Raw genomic sequence first — 18,474 nt, 5'->3', positions numbered from 1 at the left:
TCACAGAGCTGCTTCAAATTTGCGATGAGGTGTGTGACAGTTACAAATCAGCTTTCTATTATTAAACATACAGATTATCTGTTAAGGATAATTGATATTGCAATCAATATTCAGATGTTGCATTGTATTATTGTACCTGATTAAAGCTACTGGCCCCAATGTATTATCTGTGATCAGTACTGTCATTTCCCTTTTATATTACAAGAGTCTAGAGTCCGGGCTCGCAAAGAAATCTTGGAAGAGACTCACATTCAAGAAAGGGTACTTAATTTTCAAGCATTCTTTGCAGACCCGAGCACAGTTCAGGTTTTCCTATTGGCTTTTCTTGCATAGGGCCAAACCCCTTTCTGAAACACCCACCTCCAAGGTAGGACAGACCCTACCTTTACCTACCCATGCCTTGGGGACGATACACCAGACGCATTAAAACATAATGACTCTGAACTCCCACAACCCTGAGGGACTCCTCGTTCTATGAGAGGGATGACTTCTATGAAAAGACTGAAAAATGCAATCAAAAAATAATTAGGATTATCAGGCTAATTACTGCATACATTTTCTAATGCTAATAGTGATATGAAACACTAATTGTTGTTTACTGTGGGATGAATATCTAAACTGGGGGGGGGGGGGGGAATGTTTTTTTTTCCACTTGGAATAGAAGCCACTGCAGACACACATACATTGCAACATTTTAATTTTTAAAATGAAATTGGCATCCTATTAATACAAAGACATAGAAACTCCATACATGAAAAATTGCAAAATATATGATCACAGTACCCTCAGAGTACAGCATTTAAATACAGCTCAAAAAAACCACAAAACAGGCTTGAATACCATGAAATAGTGACAAATATATGCGTTTCTTTTAATTAGCCTTTTCCTTTTCCTGCTTTTAGGGTTGATATTTGCAGGCTGCTTTCTGTCAACTGGAAAGGTTTAAAAATTAACTCTTTTTGAAATGTAAAATTATGTTCTCATCAATTTAGACAAATTGAGAAGTAAGAACTTCAAAAACACCCACCTAAAATTGTGACAGTTGGCAGCATTGCAGTCAAAAAGCTTCTGAAGGCATTAAACACCCATTTACATTCTTCCCTTTTCTACTGAGCAAGTGTGATGATACTGGTTCACGAAGAAAAAGACTGCAACAGGTTGCAAATATTTAACACCGTTTTGAACTGCAGCCACATTCGTAGTTCAACTGAAGTAAGTTCAGAAACAATAGCAAAAAGCTGAAGTTACTCCAGCACGTCAGGCTAAGTACATATGTATATGCTGAAGATCTAGACTTTCAGCTATCACTGTAGGACACAGACTGCAGAAGAAACATTCAAAGCTTATTAAGAACACAACGTTAAACAGTAAATTAGCAAGAATAACAGAAAATCAGAGAACAGAGGAATTGTGGGTCATCCACTCTATATCTTCATGTCATCTGCTATACTGCAGCTTATTACAAGAATATATAAATACAGGAATAGTAAATCAGTACTTACTTTATATTATAAATAGCCTTTCTATATAAACTATAAAAACACAGCTACAGTAAAATCAGTGCAAAAATGACCAAAATTTACTGAAGGGACAGAGTCCTGCCTGCCAGAATGTGCATCATAAAACACCCATATTTCATCTACTGCATCATACGCTGGCAAGAAATAAAATATGCAAAATGCACATTGCTAACTGCGCCATTCTAAAATTACAGCTATTTACAATGTCAGACAAATAAGGTTAAAACAATGCATGCGTTATTTAAACCGCACACTTCATTCTTTCTCATTATTTTACTGAATTTTAAATAACTTCCTCTTCCCTAATTGATACTTTGAATGGAAGTCGCCCTCACGAGTCCATATTTGCACGAGCAGCCTTTTTAGAATTCAGAAAGTTCTTTTTCTTTTTCCTTGGAAAATTATGCAAAGAAAGTATTGGATCACTCGGCTCACGGAACAAAAATACCTTCTCCCCTGTGTCTAATAGCTCTATAGCTTCGGCACTTGCAGTGTTCAAAGGAACAGGTGGACCAGACTGTTCCATAGGAGGATGTGTAGGCAAACATCCAAGATGAATGAATGATGCTTCTTCCAAGAGGGCACGTTGCTTCTTCTTTATCAAACTACATTAATGAAAAGAATTGAATTGAAAAATGAAAACGGGAAAAAAAAGTATAACTTTATATGCTGACATAGAAGTGATGTCTTTGGAAGCTAAAGAAAATCATATTTCAATAGACAGAATTGTGACTTCCATTCCAGTCCCAAATAAATTACATATCATTTTGAGATACAAAATTGCATAAGGAAAGGTAACCTTATAATAAATAACCATAGGGAAGATGGGAAATGTATATGAAAAATGTGTGAATTTTGTGGATATGTAAGGAAAATTCTTTTTAGGCATTTACTATTATTGCTTATTATGTGCAAATACGTTGTAGGAAACACAACCACCAAACAGCAGAACAGTGTCAGAATATGCATATTTATGAACTTATTTTCTGATTTCTAATAGATATAAGAGGAACCTTTGGAGATGAAATGAAGTATGAAAAACATCGTATATGTTTCTTCCTGTTTTATTCTTACCTGTCTTCTCTCTTGTTTAGAGAAGGGATCTTTTCCAAACTTCTGTTTATCAGATCTTGCCTTACTTTGTTCTCCAGTGCTTGCCACAACTCTTGGTTCTTCCTGAAGGAGCAGAAAAGCAAAAAATTCACAGCAGAAAATTCCCAAATATACACACTTTCCTCCCCTTTCTGATTTTAGCTACCAAACCCATGACAGTCATATCATGAATACAGGAAGTGTTCAAGGATTTTTGCTGTCCTACCACAAATCATTTAAATCAACTAAGATCACACCTCAGACCATGGTCCTAAGGTCCCTTTACAACTCACACCTGACAACTAGAGTGCCCAGTGCCACAACATCTGCTTTTCTCCCCTTCCTATGTCATGGCAGGGAGCTGGGAGAGAGGTTCTGTGAGCAGCTGGTGTTAATGGGAATAAACTGGAGAGCTGAAGGAGACTACCATTCTCTGTGAGAAAAGGGCAAAAGAGTGGCCACTTGGGACTTTAGTAAGGAACTACAAAGGGACAGGCATCTGCAAGGTTGAAAATTCCATTATTAGAAACGAGGATCTCCTTTATATCTTTAGGAGCTATAGACACCTGAAAACTGGTGTGCTATGAATTTATAAATAAAAAAAGATGGAAGGAAAATATTTTAATAAACTCCAATTAAAGACAACAGAAAGAAAATAATCAGAACAAGATTTATAAATCTATAAAATAACCATTTAATTCATAAAGTTATAAAATTTATTCATTATCAATCAATTTATTGTAGTTAAAATATTTCACAAAATAAGGTAGCGGGTTTGAAGTATTTTTACCCCATACAAATATTTCAAAAGGAAACTTACGCACCTGTGATTTTTTTCTATTGCTGTCAATCTGCTTGTCCAGGGAATACATACACATGTAAAGCAATGATCTTCTCTTGCAATGGTCTACCAAAAATACCACACGTACCTTTTCTTATAGCTGCCAGACTCATCCGCAGTACTGTCACTTTCAGCAACACCATCTGAAAATTTACTGATGGAATCGAGGACAGAAAGAACTTCACTTTGTGAGCTGGAGGGGAGCAACAAGTTCAGGATCCTGTGCAACATCCCCATTGGTACCCTTGTCAGTTTAGCTAAATAACCTGCCAGACGGAGCTCCTAGAGAATTAATGAGTAGAAGACAGCCAAATTTAGCACTGAAAATAAAAAAAGTGTTAGTGAATTTTAATTACTGTCATTAAAGAATTACTCATTATAGAAACAAAAAATATTAGTGGTGACAGTTCTGGTGTCAAGTGGACATAGCTCATTGTTTCTACCCTCACTGGCCCATATATATTACGGTTGTCCATTTCATTCCAGATACACACAATGTAAATGTTAAACAACCAGTTGATCTTAGCCTATGTGCTTATGGAATATACTCGATGCCCTTTGGTCTGAAAAATTACAACACAACCATGTTCTAGCATGTAAGGCTGAGTTAATTTAGAGATTGTACTATTATAAAGAAATCCTTTCAAGATAGCAATGAAGCGATATGACATTCCTTGGTCTGTAAAATTAGGGGGAAAAGCAGCCTCTGAAACCTAATGACAACATTTACATGTTGCCATGGTTGAGCACTTCACTGTTCAGCCTCTCTTAACACCATTCTGTGATAAAAGATAAGAGAACAGCTTGTAGCATTTGTTAAGAGTTGAAGGAAACATCTGGTTTTGTTTTGGTGGTGTTTTTTGTTTTGTTTTGTTTTTTTCTCCAAATGTCCTCTCTTTTTTGGCCCAAAGGTCAGTGGCAAAGCATATTTACATAGACTAAGTTCCAATTTAGTCATTGCCTAGACAATCAACCAGCCCCATTTCCCGCCCCCCTCCAAACACCAAAAATCCTGTTGTTATTTTCTGCTCTGCTGTCAAAACTGCCGTGTCCCCAGGGCTGTTCCTGTGGATTTCTCATGCGTATCAAATATGAAAACTCTACAATATATTGAGAACAACATGGAGAAAAGAGTAGAGCAAATTAAAGCAAGTTAAACGCCTCAAAGGATGCCAGAAAAAAAAAGCTGTTGTAGTCTATTCAAACCATACATGTACCTCAGGTGGCTGAAGTTAGGTAAGACATGCCAAACGTTTGAGATGACTCATGACAGCTGAGTCACCTCCACTCTGTAGACCCTCCTATAAACATTTATGGGAAAGATGACTGCAAGCCCATGTCACATAAAAAGCCCACAAGGTCCCACCATGCAGGAAGACAGCCAATTTCTTTGTCCACAGTGAATTCAAAACGTCACAGCAAATGTTTGAACTCTGCCTCTTTTTTGCATGACGAATTTTCAGAGGAGCAAATGCTTAATCACTGTATTAAGTGAACCTTCTTCTTTGAAAGAAACCATTTCACTAAAAGGATGCTCTGTAAAGGACAATTATTTCTGCTAAATCCATGTAAAAACAAACAAAGCAATCACCCCCAAAGCAGCCCTAACCCAAATTTAGACGGCCACAAAAAATCAAGAAATCAATTGTTGTGGTTTAACCCCAGCTGGCAGATAACACCATGCAGCCGTTCACTCACTCCCCGCAGTTGGGATTGGGGAGCAAGTCGGAAAAGTGAGAAAAAACTCATGGGTTGAGACAATGACAGTTTAATAAGTAGAGCAAAAGCCATGCACGCAAGCAAAGCAAAATAAGGAATTCATTCACGGCTTCCCATGGGCAGGCAGGTGTTCAGCCATCTCCAGGAAAGCAGGGCTCTATCACGTGTAATGGTTATTTGGGAAGACAAACGCCATCACTCCAAACGTCCCCCTCTTTCCTCCTTCTTCCCCCAGCTTTATATACCAAGCATGATGTCATATGGCATGGAATATTGCCTTGAGCAGCTGGGGTCAGCTGTCCCAACTGTGTCTTCTCCCTGCTTCTTGTGCCCCCTCAGCCTGCTTGTTGGCAGGGCGGTGTGAGGAGCAGAAAAGGCCTCAACTGCCTAGCTGAAAACACCAGTGTGCTATCAACACTATTTCTCATCCCAAATCCAAAACATAGCACTATACCAGCTGCTAGTAAAACAGTTAACTCTATCCCAAATGAAATCACAACATCGATCAACCTCCTTTTCCCATAACCCTTCTCCAAGCAGAGAACTCCTCTCCAAAAGGCAGAAAAACTAGCTACTTCTCAAAGTTTCTTGGGCTCTTTCGTGTTGTTACAGGTTTTCCATGGGAACCACTGAGATACTAGAAGATACTACAATGAACAAGACAAAATACTAAGATTGATGATGAGTATCTAAAACGTCCAATATTTTCACCCTAAAGAGGCACCAAAGTTAAGTAAAAGAAAGCTGTTCAGGCTACTTAGGGCAAGAAATTATTTGATTCTTCCCTGGAGAGCAATGTAAATAAGAGCTTAAATCTTAAGACAGATGCCTAAGTTTAATTTCTATAGTTGTATACAGACTGTGTTTTACTTTCAGTCTTTAAAAAGTGTTCCTCTGTTCTTCTAGAAACTGACAAAGAGCAACTGGGTATTGTGAAAATTTTGACATATTCTGTTTTCATGCACCTGTAATCTGCAAAACAATGACTTTAACCTCTCAATTTGCAGAATATATGCCACGCTGCTCAGAAGCTCTTTCACAATATATTTGTGCCAAAGGAACTTAACAACCATTATAGGAAGACAATTAAATTGTCAGCAACTTAAGCAACGTGGTTTACCTATGATGTAGAAAAGCAATATCCAGCTTCCTCCCCAGCCAAGTGGTATGATCTTGGGGAATACAGAACAAGGACTGTCAGTATTTAATTATAAAACTTCCTAGGACTGAAATGAGCCACCATAAGGTGCAAAACCAGCATGTCCCTGGTTAGTTCTGGGTAGTCCAGTGATAAATACGATTAACACTTCCAAAAGAAAAAGAGCACTGTCTTTGAACTGAAATGCTAAGAAAAGAGCCAAGCTCTCTTGGGATAGCATTCCCCTCGAAATGAATGACTCACAGCCCACAGCAGTAGCACTCAGTCACCAGGTTTGTCTCTCTTCCCTCTCACCAAGTCCTACACAGCAGCTTCAGCATACGTCTTAACATGCCACACATCTTGAATTCATACCTTCATGAGGGAGGCAGATTTTGAGGCTCTATCAGAGGCAACCAAACTCAAGAGCAGAAGAAAAACATTTCAAAACATCCTTTGCAAGATAAGAACTCTTCAGCTGAGCAGCTAGCATGTAACATGCATCTTCTTCCCACCCTTCTATGCCCAGGAGTATGGGAAGCAAAGAACCACAGTATGAGATTAATGCAGTCTTCATGCTCTCTTTTAAGAGTTCCCACTTAGCAGTGACTGGTTTGCCAGCTTATAAAATTGCTAAATAAACACTGTACAAGGTCTCTTCAATTAGTCTAAGATTGCAAGGCAATAGCAGATTTAAAAGCACTGAAATTAAACTATGATAATGGTCTCAGTAGTGCTAATCTGGAGGAGTTGGTCTGTGCTGTTTAAAGCTTTTATAATAGCCAGCATTTCTGGATGCAGCATGTTTTGTCAGATAAATATATAATGAACTAGGAAAAAAACACCCGACAGTATAAGAAGAATTCATAGAAACATAGAATGGTTAGAGTTGGAAGGGACCATAAAGATCATCAAGTTCCAACCCCCTGCCATGGGCAGGGGCACCTTCCACTAGACCAGGTTGCTCAAAGCCCCATCCAACCCGGCCTTGAACACCTCCAGGGATGGGGGATCCACAACTTCTCTGGGCAGCCTGTTCCAAGGCCTCACCACCCTCAGAGTAAAGAATTTCTTCCTGATAGCTAATCTAAATCTACCTTCTTCCAGTTTAAAACTGCTACCCCTAGTCCTATTGTTCCACTCCCTGATAAAGAGTATGTCCCCATCTTGGGCGCACCAGAGCTGGACGCAGTACTCCAGGTGGGGTCTCATAACAGTGAAGTAGAGGGGCAGAATCACCTCCCTTGATGTGCTGGCCATGCTTCTTTTGATTCAGCCCTGGATGCGGTTCATCTCATTCTCCTCAGGGCTGCTCGCAATCCATTCTCCGCCCAGCCTGTATTTCTGCTTGGGATTCCCCTGGCCCACATGCAGGACCTTGCACTTAGTCTTGTTGAACTTCATGAGGTTTGCACAGGCCCATGCCTCAAGCCTATCCAGGTCCCTCTGGATGGCATCCCTTCCCTCCAGTGTGTCGACCATGCCATGCAGCTTGGTGTTGTCAGCAAACTTGCTGAGAGTGCGCTCAATGACAACATCCATGTCACCAACAAAGATATTAAACACCACCAGTTCAAGAATGACCCCTGAGGAACATCACTCATCACTGGTCACCTCTTGGACATCGAGCCATTGACCGCAACTTTTTGAGTGTGGCCATCCAGCCAATTCCTTGTCCACCAAGAGGTCCACCTGTCAAATCTATGTCTCTCCAATTTAGAGACAAGGATGTCGTGCAGGACATTGTCAAATGCCTTGCACACGTCCAGGTAGATGATGTCAGTTGCTCTTCCCTTATCCATTAACACTCTAATGCCATCACAGAAAGCCACCAAATTTGTTCGGCACAATTTGGCCTTAGTGAAGCCATGTTGGCTGTCACCAATCACCTCCTTATTTTCCATGTGCCTCAGCAGAGTTTCCAGGAGGATCTGCTCCATTATCATGCTGGGCACAGAGGTGAGACTGACCGGACTGTAGTTCCACAGGTCTTCCTTTTTTAAAAATAGGGTTCATGTTTCCCATTTTCCAGTCAGTGGGAACTTCACCAGACTGTCACGACTTCTCAGATATGATGGACAGTGGCTTGGCAACTTCATCTGCCAGTTCCCTCAGGGCCCACAGATGAATCTCATCAGGTCCCATGGACTCATGCACCTTCAGGTTCCTTAGATGGTCTCAAACCTGGTCTTCTCCTACGGTGGGCGGTTCTTCAATCTCACAGTCCCTGCCTTTGCCTTCTGCGACTTGGGTGGTGTGCCTAGAGCCCTTGCCAGTGACGACCAAGGCAAAAAAGTTATTGAGCACCTCAGTCTTGTTCATCTCCCAGGTGATCAGGTCTTGCATTTCGTTCTGGAGAGGGCCCACATTTTCCCTAGTCTTCCTTTTTTCATCTACATACTTACAAGTTTTTCTTGTTACCCTTGATGTCCCTGGCCAGATACAACTCTATCTGGGTTTTAGCTTTCCTAACCTAATTCCTGGCTACTTGGACAATTCCTCTGTATTCCTCCCAGGCTACCTGTCCTTGCTTCCACCCTCTATAAGCTTCCTTTTTCTGTTTGAGATTGTCCAGGAGCTCCTTGTTCATCCATGAAGACATCCTGGCTTTTTTGCCTGATTTCCTCTTTGTTGGGATGCATTGCTCCTAAGGTTGGAGGAGGTGGTCCTTGAATATATATATAGCCAGCTTTCTTGGGCCCCTCTTCCCCCCAGGGCTTTATCCCATGGTACTCTACCAAGCAGATCCCTGAAGAGGCCAAAGTCTGCTCTCCTGAAGTCCAGAGCAGTGAGCTTACTGTGCGCCCTCCTCACTGCCAAAAGGATCTTGAATTTCACCACCTCATGGTCACTGCAGCCAAGGCTGCCCTTGAGCTTCACATTCCCCAGCAGCCCCTCCTTGTTGGCGAGAACATGGTCCAGCATGGCACCTCTCCTCATTGGCTCTTTTATCACTTGGAGAAGGAAGTTATCATCGACGCATTCCAGGATCTTTCTGGATTGCCTACGCCCTGCTGTGTTGTCCCTTCAACAGACACTGGGCTAGCTGAAGTGCCCCAAGAGGACCAGGGCTTGTGAGCATGAGGCTGCTCCTATCTGTAGGAGACAGACACAAGACTGTGTTCCACCAAGACCAATGACTTAAACCACAGTAGTACAGGTAAAGATCAGCAAAGTCCAAAGGGCCTTTCAAAGCATTTTCAATTTTTGTATCTGTTCTGATGTTTATTTTCCACTGACATTGAATGGAGTTTATCTTATCTAAGGCTCATCTTATATATTCAACATGTATCTGAAACACAGCAAAATATTCACACAAGCCTGTTAACTCCTTACTTGTTTTACAAAAAAAAAAGGAACGTTGAACAGGACAAAAGATCATCTTTTCTACTAGAAAAGTGTTCTGAAATCTGCAAACAAACTGCAACTACAAATGGGCAAATAAAGCCTCAAATTTAGTATCGCCTCTGAAAAGTGTTATAGCTGTCACTGCCCACATCACCATTCCACAGCTGAACGAATAACTGAAAATAGGGAGTGACTGCATCATCAGCATTACGCAAGTTAATTGAAAGAAGCATAAATGAATACATAGAAAGTTTAAAGTTATAAATAAATAATCTGATTAAAACTCACCATCATGTGAATATTTACATCATAAGCACCCTACAAAGGCCTGCAGCAGAAATTTTTATCAGTGTCAGCAGGATGGCTTTTTTGAAGTCCCAATAAAACATTAGGAGTTTTATGTGAAGTAGGCCATAGGGACTGAAAACAGTGAGAAGGAGCTGAAGGCTGGAACAGAATTTAGCAGCTCCTGACAGCCACATCCACTTACAACATCCCAAACTGTCATGGCCAACAGGCTAGCAAGCTGTCCCAAACTCTAAGGGAACAAATAGCTTGAATTTTAAACTGGAAGGCTGGCAACGCTGGTCATGACCTCCTCAGCAAACACCTTCAAATGCTACACTCAGCAAGACACACCAGAATGGGTTTTTGGTGTTAATAATATGCCCAGAGGACAGGATGCTCTTGGAAAGCATTAAAATGAGGTCTGACTTCCCACTCTGCTTGATTTAATCCATTAGCACAAAGTGAGATCTTCCGTTCCAGGACAGCACCCTAGCCATCAGGCTACCAGATATTCAGAGGCAAGTCTCTTCCAGCAAGGCTCACGGAAGGACTCCACTCTCAACAGAACCTGAGCGTCCCCACAAGAGGCAGAGACTGAAGTGATTATCACACTCCTGTGAGCTTTAGGAGATCTTCATGCAAATTTCTTACTCAAATCAGAATAAGGATCTGAAAACATGTGCTACCTTCCAGGTGAATCTCCTAACACAGATGTAATGTACAGAAGTCTCACTCCAATTCGTCTTGAAAGCAGCTGACCTCAAAAAGACATCTAACTCAGGAGACGATAAAGCGTTCAGAAAACAGAGCAGAAACAAGCTAACACACAGGAAAAGCTGAAAGACCCTTAGTCTAAGTGGTCCCTCCTTGGCTTGCTGACCTCTGAAGGTCGCAATTTATGACACAGGTGACCATGACCCCACTTGTCCCTGGGAGGCAAGATACCTGGATGCGAAAAGCTGCAATGCCGAGTCTCTTTCTGATGCTAGCTACATGTCTCAACCGAGGCCTGCAGATAAAACTTGGGAACAGCAGCAATTCATTTTTAATGCTTTTTGTGGGACTGACAGGAAGCCAACAGATAGCAAATTACCTGAAGAGGTGATGCTCTTATTGAAAACAATATGAGTGATGATACTAGAAAATTTAACTAGCAGTCCTTCCCTCATTTAGTTTTGTAACACAAACAATGCAAATCATTCCTCACACTGATTAAAACCTAAGCAAACCCCTTGTCTCATTACATGAAAATCAGACTGTAGATCTGTCTGTAAACCAGAAACTCAGGCAATTTAGTTCTTCACAGAATGAAATGCAACAGGGCAACCCCTGGAAAGGACTTCTAAGTGAACAAAAAGAAGTATAACTCAGTAAAATTCAGAAGGCTGAAAGCAGAACAGAATTAACTGAAGTGAATGATAATACAGCCTGCAAAGACCAGATCTGGTAGCGACAATTAGTAGATAGTCACTCCAAATGCATCTGTAACGGTTCCCAAAAAAAGAAGAAAAGCTGATTTCCAGATACAGCTGTAATTTAAACTTGGAAGGTTTGTTCAATTTCATGCTTACCTGACCATAAAGTGCCAAAAATGCATCCATTTCTATATTTTCCAGGAGATCTTCAAGCACCACGCAATTCCATTGCTCATGTCTCAAACTGAAGTGAAAGACAGAATTAACATTGAAATCTTCCCAGGCGCAATGACTGTGTTATAGGAAACAGTATCTGAAAGTCATTCAGGAAGCATATCTCTCTGTCACCAAAGTTGGGTGAGCAGCGTAACTTCTAAAATAAACTAATTTCTCCTCCCTTCTTCCCTGAACCACCAAGCAAAAGCAAACATCAGAGCAGAATCTAAAGCTATGCTTTTGCACACAATTCAAATCCAGTATCACTCCAAAGCAACGTGATTCAATGTGTCCCCATCCTCTTCTTTGAATTTCATCAGCACACTTTATGGCAAGCTGGGGATCTTTTTGCTTTTGGAACATAGTAGTAAACAGTTAACTTCCTCATTACTGGCAATTTTTTTGTTTCTGGACCAAATCATGAAGCCATCCTCACGTCATCTGGGAAAAGTGCAAGACTTGTTTTTTTCACTAAGTTTTCAGATAAATAGTAGAGACTAGTTGCAGTTTCTCTGAAGCCTTCACTGATATATCTCTATAGTAGGTTACTGGATTGTGGATACTATCTGCTTTTCTAGTGACTCTTTACTTCTGCAACACAAGAGTCATTAATCTACATCGAGTAGAGCTCCAGCCCTTTCAGAATTAAAACAGACTTAAGAGTGCAATAACTCCACTCAAAGCCTATCAAAGCCATTTTTAATATATCAATTATTTCACGGAAAACCCTCTTTGTAACGGAAAGCACCCTCTCGGGATCTTACATGAACCTTGAAATCTGGTAGGCTTCTAATACTGTGCAAAACACATGGAAATGTAATTTTTAACTCCTGTAACCCTAATTAATGTAAGACAATTCTTTGCAATTTTGCAAATGATCACCCATTTTTTGCTAGGTAACCTTCATGACAAGACAGATATTTCTGCATACCTCCCAAGAAGCTTGCTTTTTTTTTTTTTTTGTCACCAAATCTTTACTTAAAACCTGGCCAGGGAAAAGTGAAATTGAGCCTGTCTCTGAAGAATAGTTTATACATCCCATCAAAAGTGATTGCATGACAGGGAATTCAGTCTACAGCGTGATAGTGGAGATGGACATTCAATTTAAATTGTCTCAGCTCCTTCCTCTGACCCCATCAAGTTTCACTGAAGTCCCTACTTACCTTCTTCGGAGACAAAGGAACAGGATTAAAATTCTTTTCCTCCTTGCTGCTAAAGAGTATTGTTATTTTTCCAGTGTCCCCGTCAAGAAATGGTGACTGCCATGCAACGCATCACAATGTATATGTAACTAAGTTATTATTATTATTTCGTATTTCTTGTTTCAATATTCCCAAGACTCCACAGTTATGCTCTGGGCCGCGTCACGAAAAAGCACTGTTGAAGCACAGAAGCATAGTCCCTCCCCAACACAGCAGAACATTTAGCCTGCTGTTTCTCTATGATATCTTATGGTCTATAAGGACTGCAGTAACCTAGTAAAACCTGAGACCGAAGAACTTACCTTTGCTGGTGCAGATGTATAAATTGCCTGCATTTATTCATGGCCTGTCTTAGCAGAACTGTCACCTGTCTGTCTGCATTTGTTTCCACAGTTTCACTTGAAAGTCCCAATCCATCTGGAGTCCACCTCTGCCTACTCATTAGATGCTGCTGCTGCTGAGCTGACTCCTTATGCAACATCTCATATTCCACCTTCCTGTCAAGTTCTTCAATCTCCTAGAGGTTAAAAACACGTAATGATAAAAAGTCGTAATTTAACTTGGAAGAAAAAAAATTCATTTGGAGTGAAGAAAAAAGATGGTATCAGAATTTCTGATATTAGTTTATTCATTTCTCATTCTACCCAGCCACTTGCATTACACTTTCCAATTCATTGCATAGCTTCAGTAAAAATGACTTGCACACTATGAATATCAGAACAATGCTGGAAGATATGAGTCTTTCATTCTCATTGTGTTCAAGATATTTCATTGTGTTCAAGATATTTTCATTCTGTTAAAGGTCAATGCTTTCTGAAACCTTCCATTGTAGAGGACATCTAGAAAGTACACTAACAGCATGGCTGGGATCCAAACAAAAGAATGGCACCATTAGAATTCATCTATGAGCTGCATCAAGCCACTGAAACAGCTTGAGAAACTGAGACTGACTGGTTTTAGTTACACTGAATCAACAGCTAACATTAAAGAGGTTTGAAGTTAAAAGACAGTAATTCACATTTAGTGTGATAAAATGAGGGTTAAAATACAATGCTCTAAAAATCAAAGAGTTAACCCCCGAAGTCTTAAGTGGACTGGATCCCTCATGCCAAAGATCTCTCTTTGGTCAAAGAGTCAAACTAGACATCAGAAGGAATGCTTCATATTCCAGTTTTCCAATGTCATTGTTGCCTGACCTCAAGCTTTAAGTTGCTTAATATCTCAGTGCCCTACTTCCTAACCTGTACCTTGGAGAAAATGCTGATTTTTAATCTACTCCTCCACCTCATCAACTGTATTCAGACTACAGATTCATTGGAGCACGGTGTCTCTAGGTGTCTGCTCCCCGGTCAGCAAGATGTGACATTGGAACTTAGATCCAGTCTCCTAACACCAAAAGCAAGTATTAACTTGTTATCTCTAAGGGGATGAAGCAAATTCACATATAGCCAGATGTGTTTGTTTCACTGATTGGAAAAACTATCACTGACGTCCTCAGCATTAGGGAATCCTATGTAATCTGATATATTTGTTTTAAAGTAATAGGTGTTAAAATTTGCCAGCCAGAGGGACGAAGGAGTTGGACAAAAACACAGCAAGAGAGAGGTGTGATCACCAGGAAACAGTCCTCGTAAACCAAGGGATTTTAAACAATGCCTAAAATATTTTTTTTCCCCAAAACAGGGCTCAACTCAGCTCTTGCACATTGGATAAAAAATCCAGTGTTAGCTGTTCTAGGTCTCTCTTCTGCCTCTCCTTCAACCCTTTTTCTTCATCTGCTCAAGGACAGAGAAGCTAAAAGCAACCTCTTTGCAGAGACCCGATATGCTGACTGCATAAAAGGCAGTAATTCCAGATTGTTTTTATGATAATTATGTAATAACAATTATTTTTAATACTCTGTCTACATACAACTTTCACTATTTCCTACAGATTTAATACAAATTTAAGAAAACTGGAAGCATATAAGCATATACCTGCCATTCTAAGAAAAACTCTGCAGAGATGACAGCATTAAAATTTAACCAGGAGTTTTCACAGCAATGGCTGTCTAATGATGCCCTCTGGCAAAGAGGTTTTGCTCTTAAAAACCCATTTTGTTTGTTCTACTCCAGTGCTCTCCCAAGCCTCACTTGGATGGCTGCAAATAGCAGATGTAAAAAAAAAAAAAAAAAAAATCCTTATGAATACAGAGCACTGAGGTATTAAAAAAGGATTAGAAAACTGGCACATCCCAAGTATGTAATAAATACGATGAATGGAAGAGGCCTTTCCAAATTTTCTACTATTCAAACTGTTTGAGCGTGCTTGGAGGAAGACAAGACAGTAGGTGCATATATAATCCTTAAAAACTTGAAGATTGAAGCATATCGTGGTTTTGGATTTTACTATATGGATAGCACAATAAAATGAACAATTTTGTAACACAGTCATTACAATTTACAGGCTATCCCAGTCATGACTCACAATCACCTACCAATTGTCTTCCTTGCAATCAATAAAACTTTAATATTAATTAGCCACCAAAATACTGCTCTTTCTGACTGTAGATCTCTGGATGCTACTATAATAGAAATAAATAATACACAACCTTCCCTGGCTGTAATACTTTCCTTCTCTCTATTTCTTTTACTCAGTGCATTAAAGCACACATAATCACAGAAATCAAAGGCTGGACCACCAGGACCTGCAAGTCAGCCCAGCTAAATCCAAGTGAAATAAGCTACTGCAATAGTTGCTGTCTCCTAACGGGAATTTTTGCTTTTCACAACTTCATTACTTACAGGATTACGTGCTTCTAAAATCTGAATACATTCCAATTTTGACAGGGTTTTTGATGCACTCAGTTGTTCAAAGAGCAAAGCTTGTACACTCATGACAGCAGTATACAGCTCCAACATTTTGGATTTTTTAACAGTCTTTTGAAAGGCTAAAGAAGCAATATATTCTCCGAGTTTATTTTCCAGATCACGCAGCTGACACTCTCGCTCAAGCAGCAACTCATACTTAACCTGAAAAATACCAAAACACAAAAGATAACAAGATTAACAGAAAACCTTACATATACACTCATGATTTTACTACTTTGTAATTAACAAGCAGAATTAAAGCAGCGAAGAAATCAATGCTGTTATCTTACAGTGTAATACATGGTTTTAAAAAGTGCTTTTAACCTTAAATTCCAACCTTTTACTATGTTTAAGTGATCAAACATATATTATAGTAAGGTCAGATATTTCAAAGAGATCAGGCTTTGGTTTAGGATAATCATAATTTTAATATTAAACACTGTCATAACTTTATTATCAAATACTAATCTCAAATAGAGCATCTATATAATTTTAAATATAGTAACAGTAAAAAATAGAAAAAACCCTATGCTTACCTATATGATTGGTTAAATGGGAAGATAAAATACATCATTCTGTTTAGCAAAAATACCAAATTTATAGAAAGACTGTGCTTAATTATTATTGACCAATGAAATTCAACCCACTAGTCTTTAAACAAATAGCCAAAAATCCTCTTACATAAAACAAAGTTAAACTGTAAATCAAGAATCTGCTGGTAATGGATTTCAAACAAGATTAAAACTGGATTGAATGGACATCAAACAGGATTAAATCAAAATGATTTAACTCAATAACTATGTTGCTGCCACATATCTGATGGGACATCCAAAGAAACTATCCAAGGGTGAAAGGCAAGCACAGCACATGCAAACACAGGATCAAATGCAACGTGACTGATGAGCTCTCCATGCTATACCACCGACATTCACAGCCAGTGATCTTGCACTGTGGCTGTTTTTCTGCAGGGCAATGTGAATAGTAGCCAGCTGCAATTACCCTCTTTAGACACTTCCATCTGAGCTTGTCACTCTAAGTTTTCTTTGTAGGAAAAGAAAAGGTACTTCTCGGTATGTTTCGTATCCTGAAAAATTTGTTTCCACTGACGTTTAAGCATGGATGTCTAGGGTAGACATCGATGGCTGCACTGACTATCTAACCTTTGGGGAGCTGAATCCTCAAAGACTGTAAATAATTATCAGTGTGGTTTTATTCTCTCTCCCTGTATTATCCACGCAAGCCCAGAAGTTGGATTGTGAGATAGAGAAGACACAAAAAAGCACATGCAACCATGAGACCTCCAACTCCACTGCTTGGTGTTGATATCAACTGCTGCCCTACCCACTGGATTTAGAATAAAACTAAGCACAGAAACAGCCCATCTGTATGCCGCTGGGTGTCAGAGTGCAGGGCTTTTCCTCAATCCATCTCTGAATTCTCTTTTGGTCCTGACACATCTAATTGGATAGGTTTCACAGCATACAAAATACAAAAAAATAAATAAATTCAGCAATTGCAATTTTCAGAAGTTTCCAGTATTATGTATTTTAACAGCAATGCTCAAGTAACTACTGCCTGCGACAGAATGGAAGAACCACAGCCATCAAAGGAGGCATCTCACAAACTTAAATAAGTTTTGGTTAAATTTACTATCACCATGACGCCTGAGAGCAGGTGCTTACATTTGCATTCTATGGAAAAGTATTTATCCCATCAAGTTTGGCCTCTCTCTTAAAGAACAGGCAGAGGTGAACATCCCTATTTAACTGAGATACCTACATGGTTAGTGTCTAAACACGGTAGGCATCTTGTGGTATACCTTTATACATGCAGTCTTAATCTCTCTACAGTTTTACCAGTCTATAAAATAAGAATAATAAAGATCAATAGTATTTGCCCTGTAAGCATGAACTACAACACTGTAAAGGTCAACTGTAGTCTTTAGACACTGTATGACCGGCACAAGACCTGATTTTGGCCCTCAGAATGTCTTTGCACAAATAAGAGATGCTATGTACTCAAGACGTTAAAACCTTATTAGCTTTCTATTCATGCTAATGAGAATTATACATTATTGACTCTATTCATGATTAGCTTTAAAGGAGCATTTAACGCGACTTCCACCAAGTTTTTAGATCCCTAAGATGATAAACATGTAACATGATGCCCATGAATTTTCTCTGGACACTTTATTGATAAGGGACCTGCCAAGAGCAATTGTGTATCATCCAAATTCTGTTATCCAGTAGACAGAGCTAAATTGCAAATGTGATTTGGAACCACATATGCTTGCGATATTCTTATTCATGCTCATGTGATATTCTCCATCGTCTCCATTAAATCACATGGAATGTCCTCGAATGCAAGAGATGGAAGGTCACCTTCAGGAAATATTTCCTACTAACATGAATTAAGCCAATTAAAACACAAGAGTAAGAAATCATCCTACAGACACAAAGCAGAGGCAAGATTCATTTTCTTGGTATCTTTAACAAATCTCCATCTTAAAAGACAGACATTGTCTCTCAACATTACTGTTAATCTAACAAATTGATCTTGAAAAATGTAGATGTGTGACACTAAATAACAAGTAAGCATATGGGTTACAAATAAAGATATGGCATATTTGGGTTAGAAAGAGAATTCAACTCTCAGATCATACTGGAAATACGGTAACCAAAACACAAAAAACAAAGCTGTTATTTCTGAACATGGGAGGCAGAGATCTCCAGTGAAATGCAAAAGAGATGGCCAAAATTGGGAGTTTATGGAAGTGCTGAGCTGCCTTCAAGTACTTGTTCAAAAAAAGTAGATGACATTTACATGAGGATATATCCAGAAATATG

General features: G+C 39.4%; 1 protein-coding gene across 1 annotated transcript in view; it reads right to left on the bottom strand.

Moving 5' to 3' along the window:
* Window positions 1-1,851: 1,851 nt before the first annotated feature.
* EVC2 (Ellis van Creveld syndrome 2) overlaps window positions 1,852-18,474 on the bottom strand; it is a 77,053-nt gene continuing 60,430 nt past the window's right edge. Inside the window, exons 16-21 of the mRNA XM_009890556.1 lie at window positions 15,563-15,790; window positions 13,082-13,296; window positions 11,518-11,605; window positions 3,542-3,735; window positions 2,595-2,696; window positions 1,852-2,125 (exon numbers count right to left, since the gene is read on the bottom strand). Coding sequence (XP_009888858.1) covers window positions 1,852-2,125; window positions 2,595-2,696; window positions 3,542-3,735; window positions 11,518-11,605; window positions 13,082-13,296; window positions 15,563-15,790 — 1,101 coding nt within the window. The remainder of the gene's footprint in view (window positions 2,126-2,594; window positions 2,697-3,541; window positions 3,736-11,517; window positions 11,606-13,081; window positions 13,297-15,562; window positions 15,791-18,474) is intronic.

Source organism: Charadrius vociferus, unplaced genomic scaffold (genome assembly GCF_000708025.1).
Source record: "Charadrius vociferus isolate BGI_N301 unplaced genomic scaffold, ASM70802v2 scaffold88, whole genome shotgun sequence".
NCBI lineage: Eukaryota > Metazoa > Chordata > Aves > Charadriiformes > Charadriidae > Charadrius > Charadrius vociferus.
Note: the sequence above shows the minus strand (reverse complement) of the source record. Positions and strands in the feature narration are given on the sequence as shown.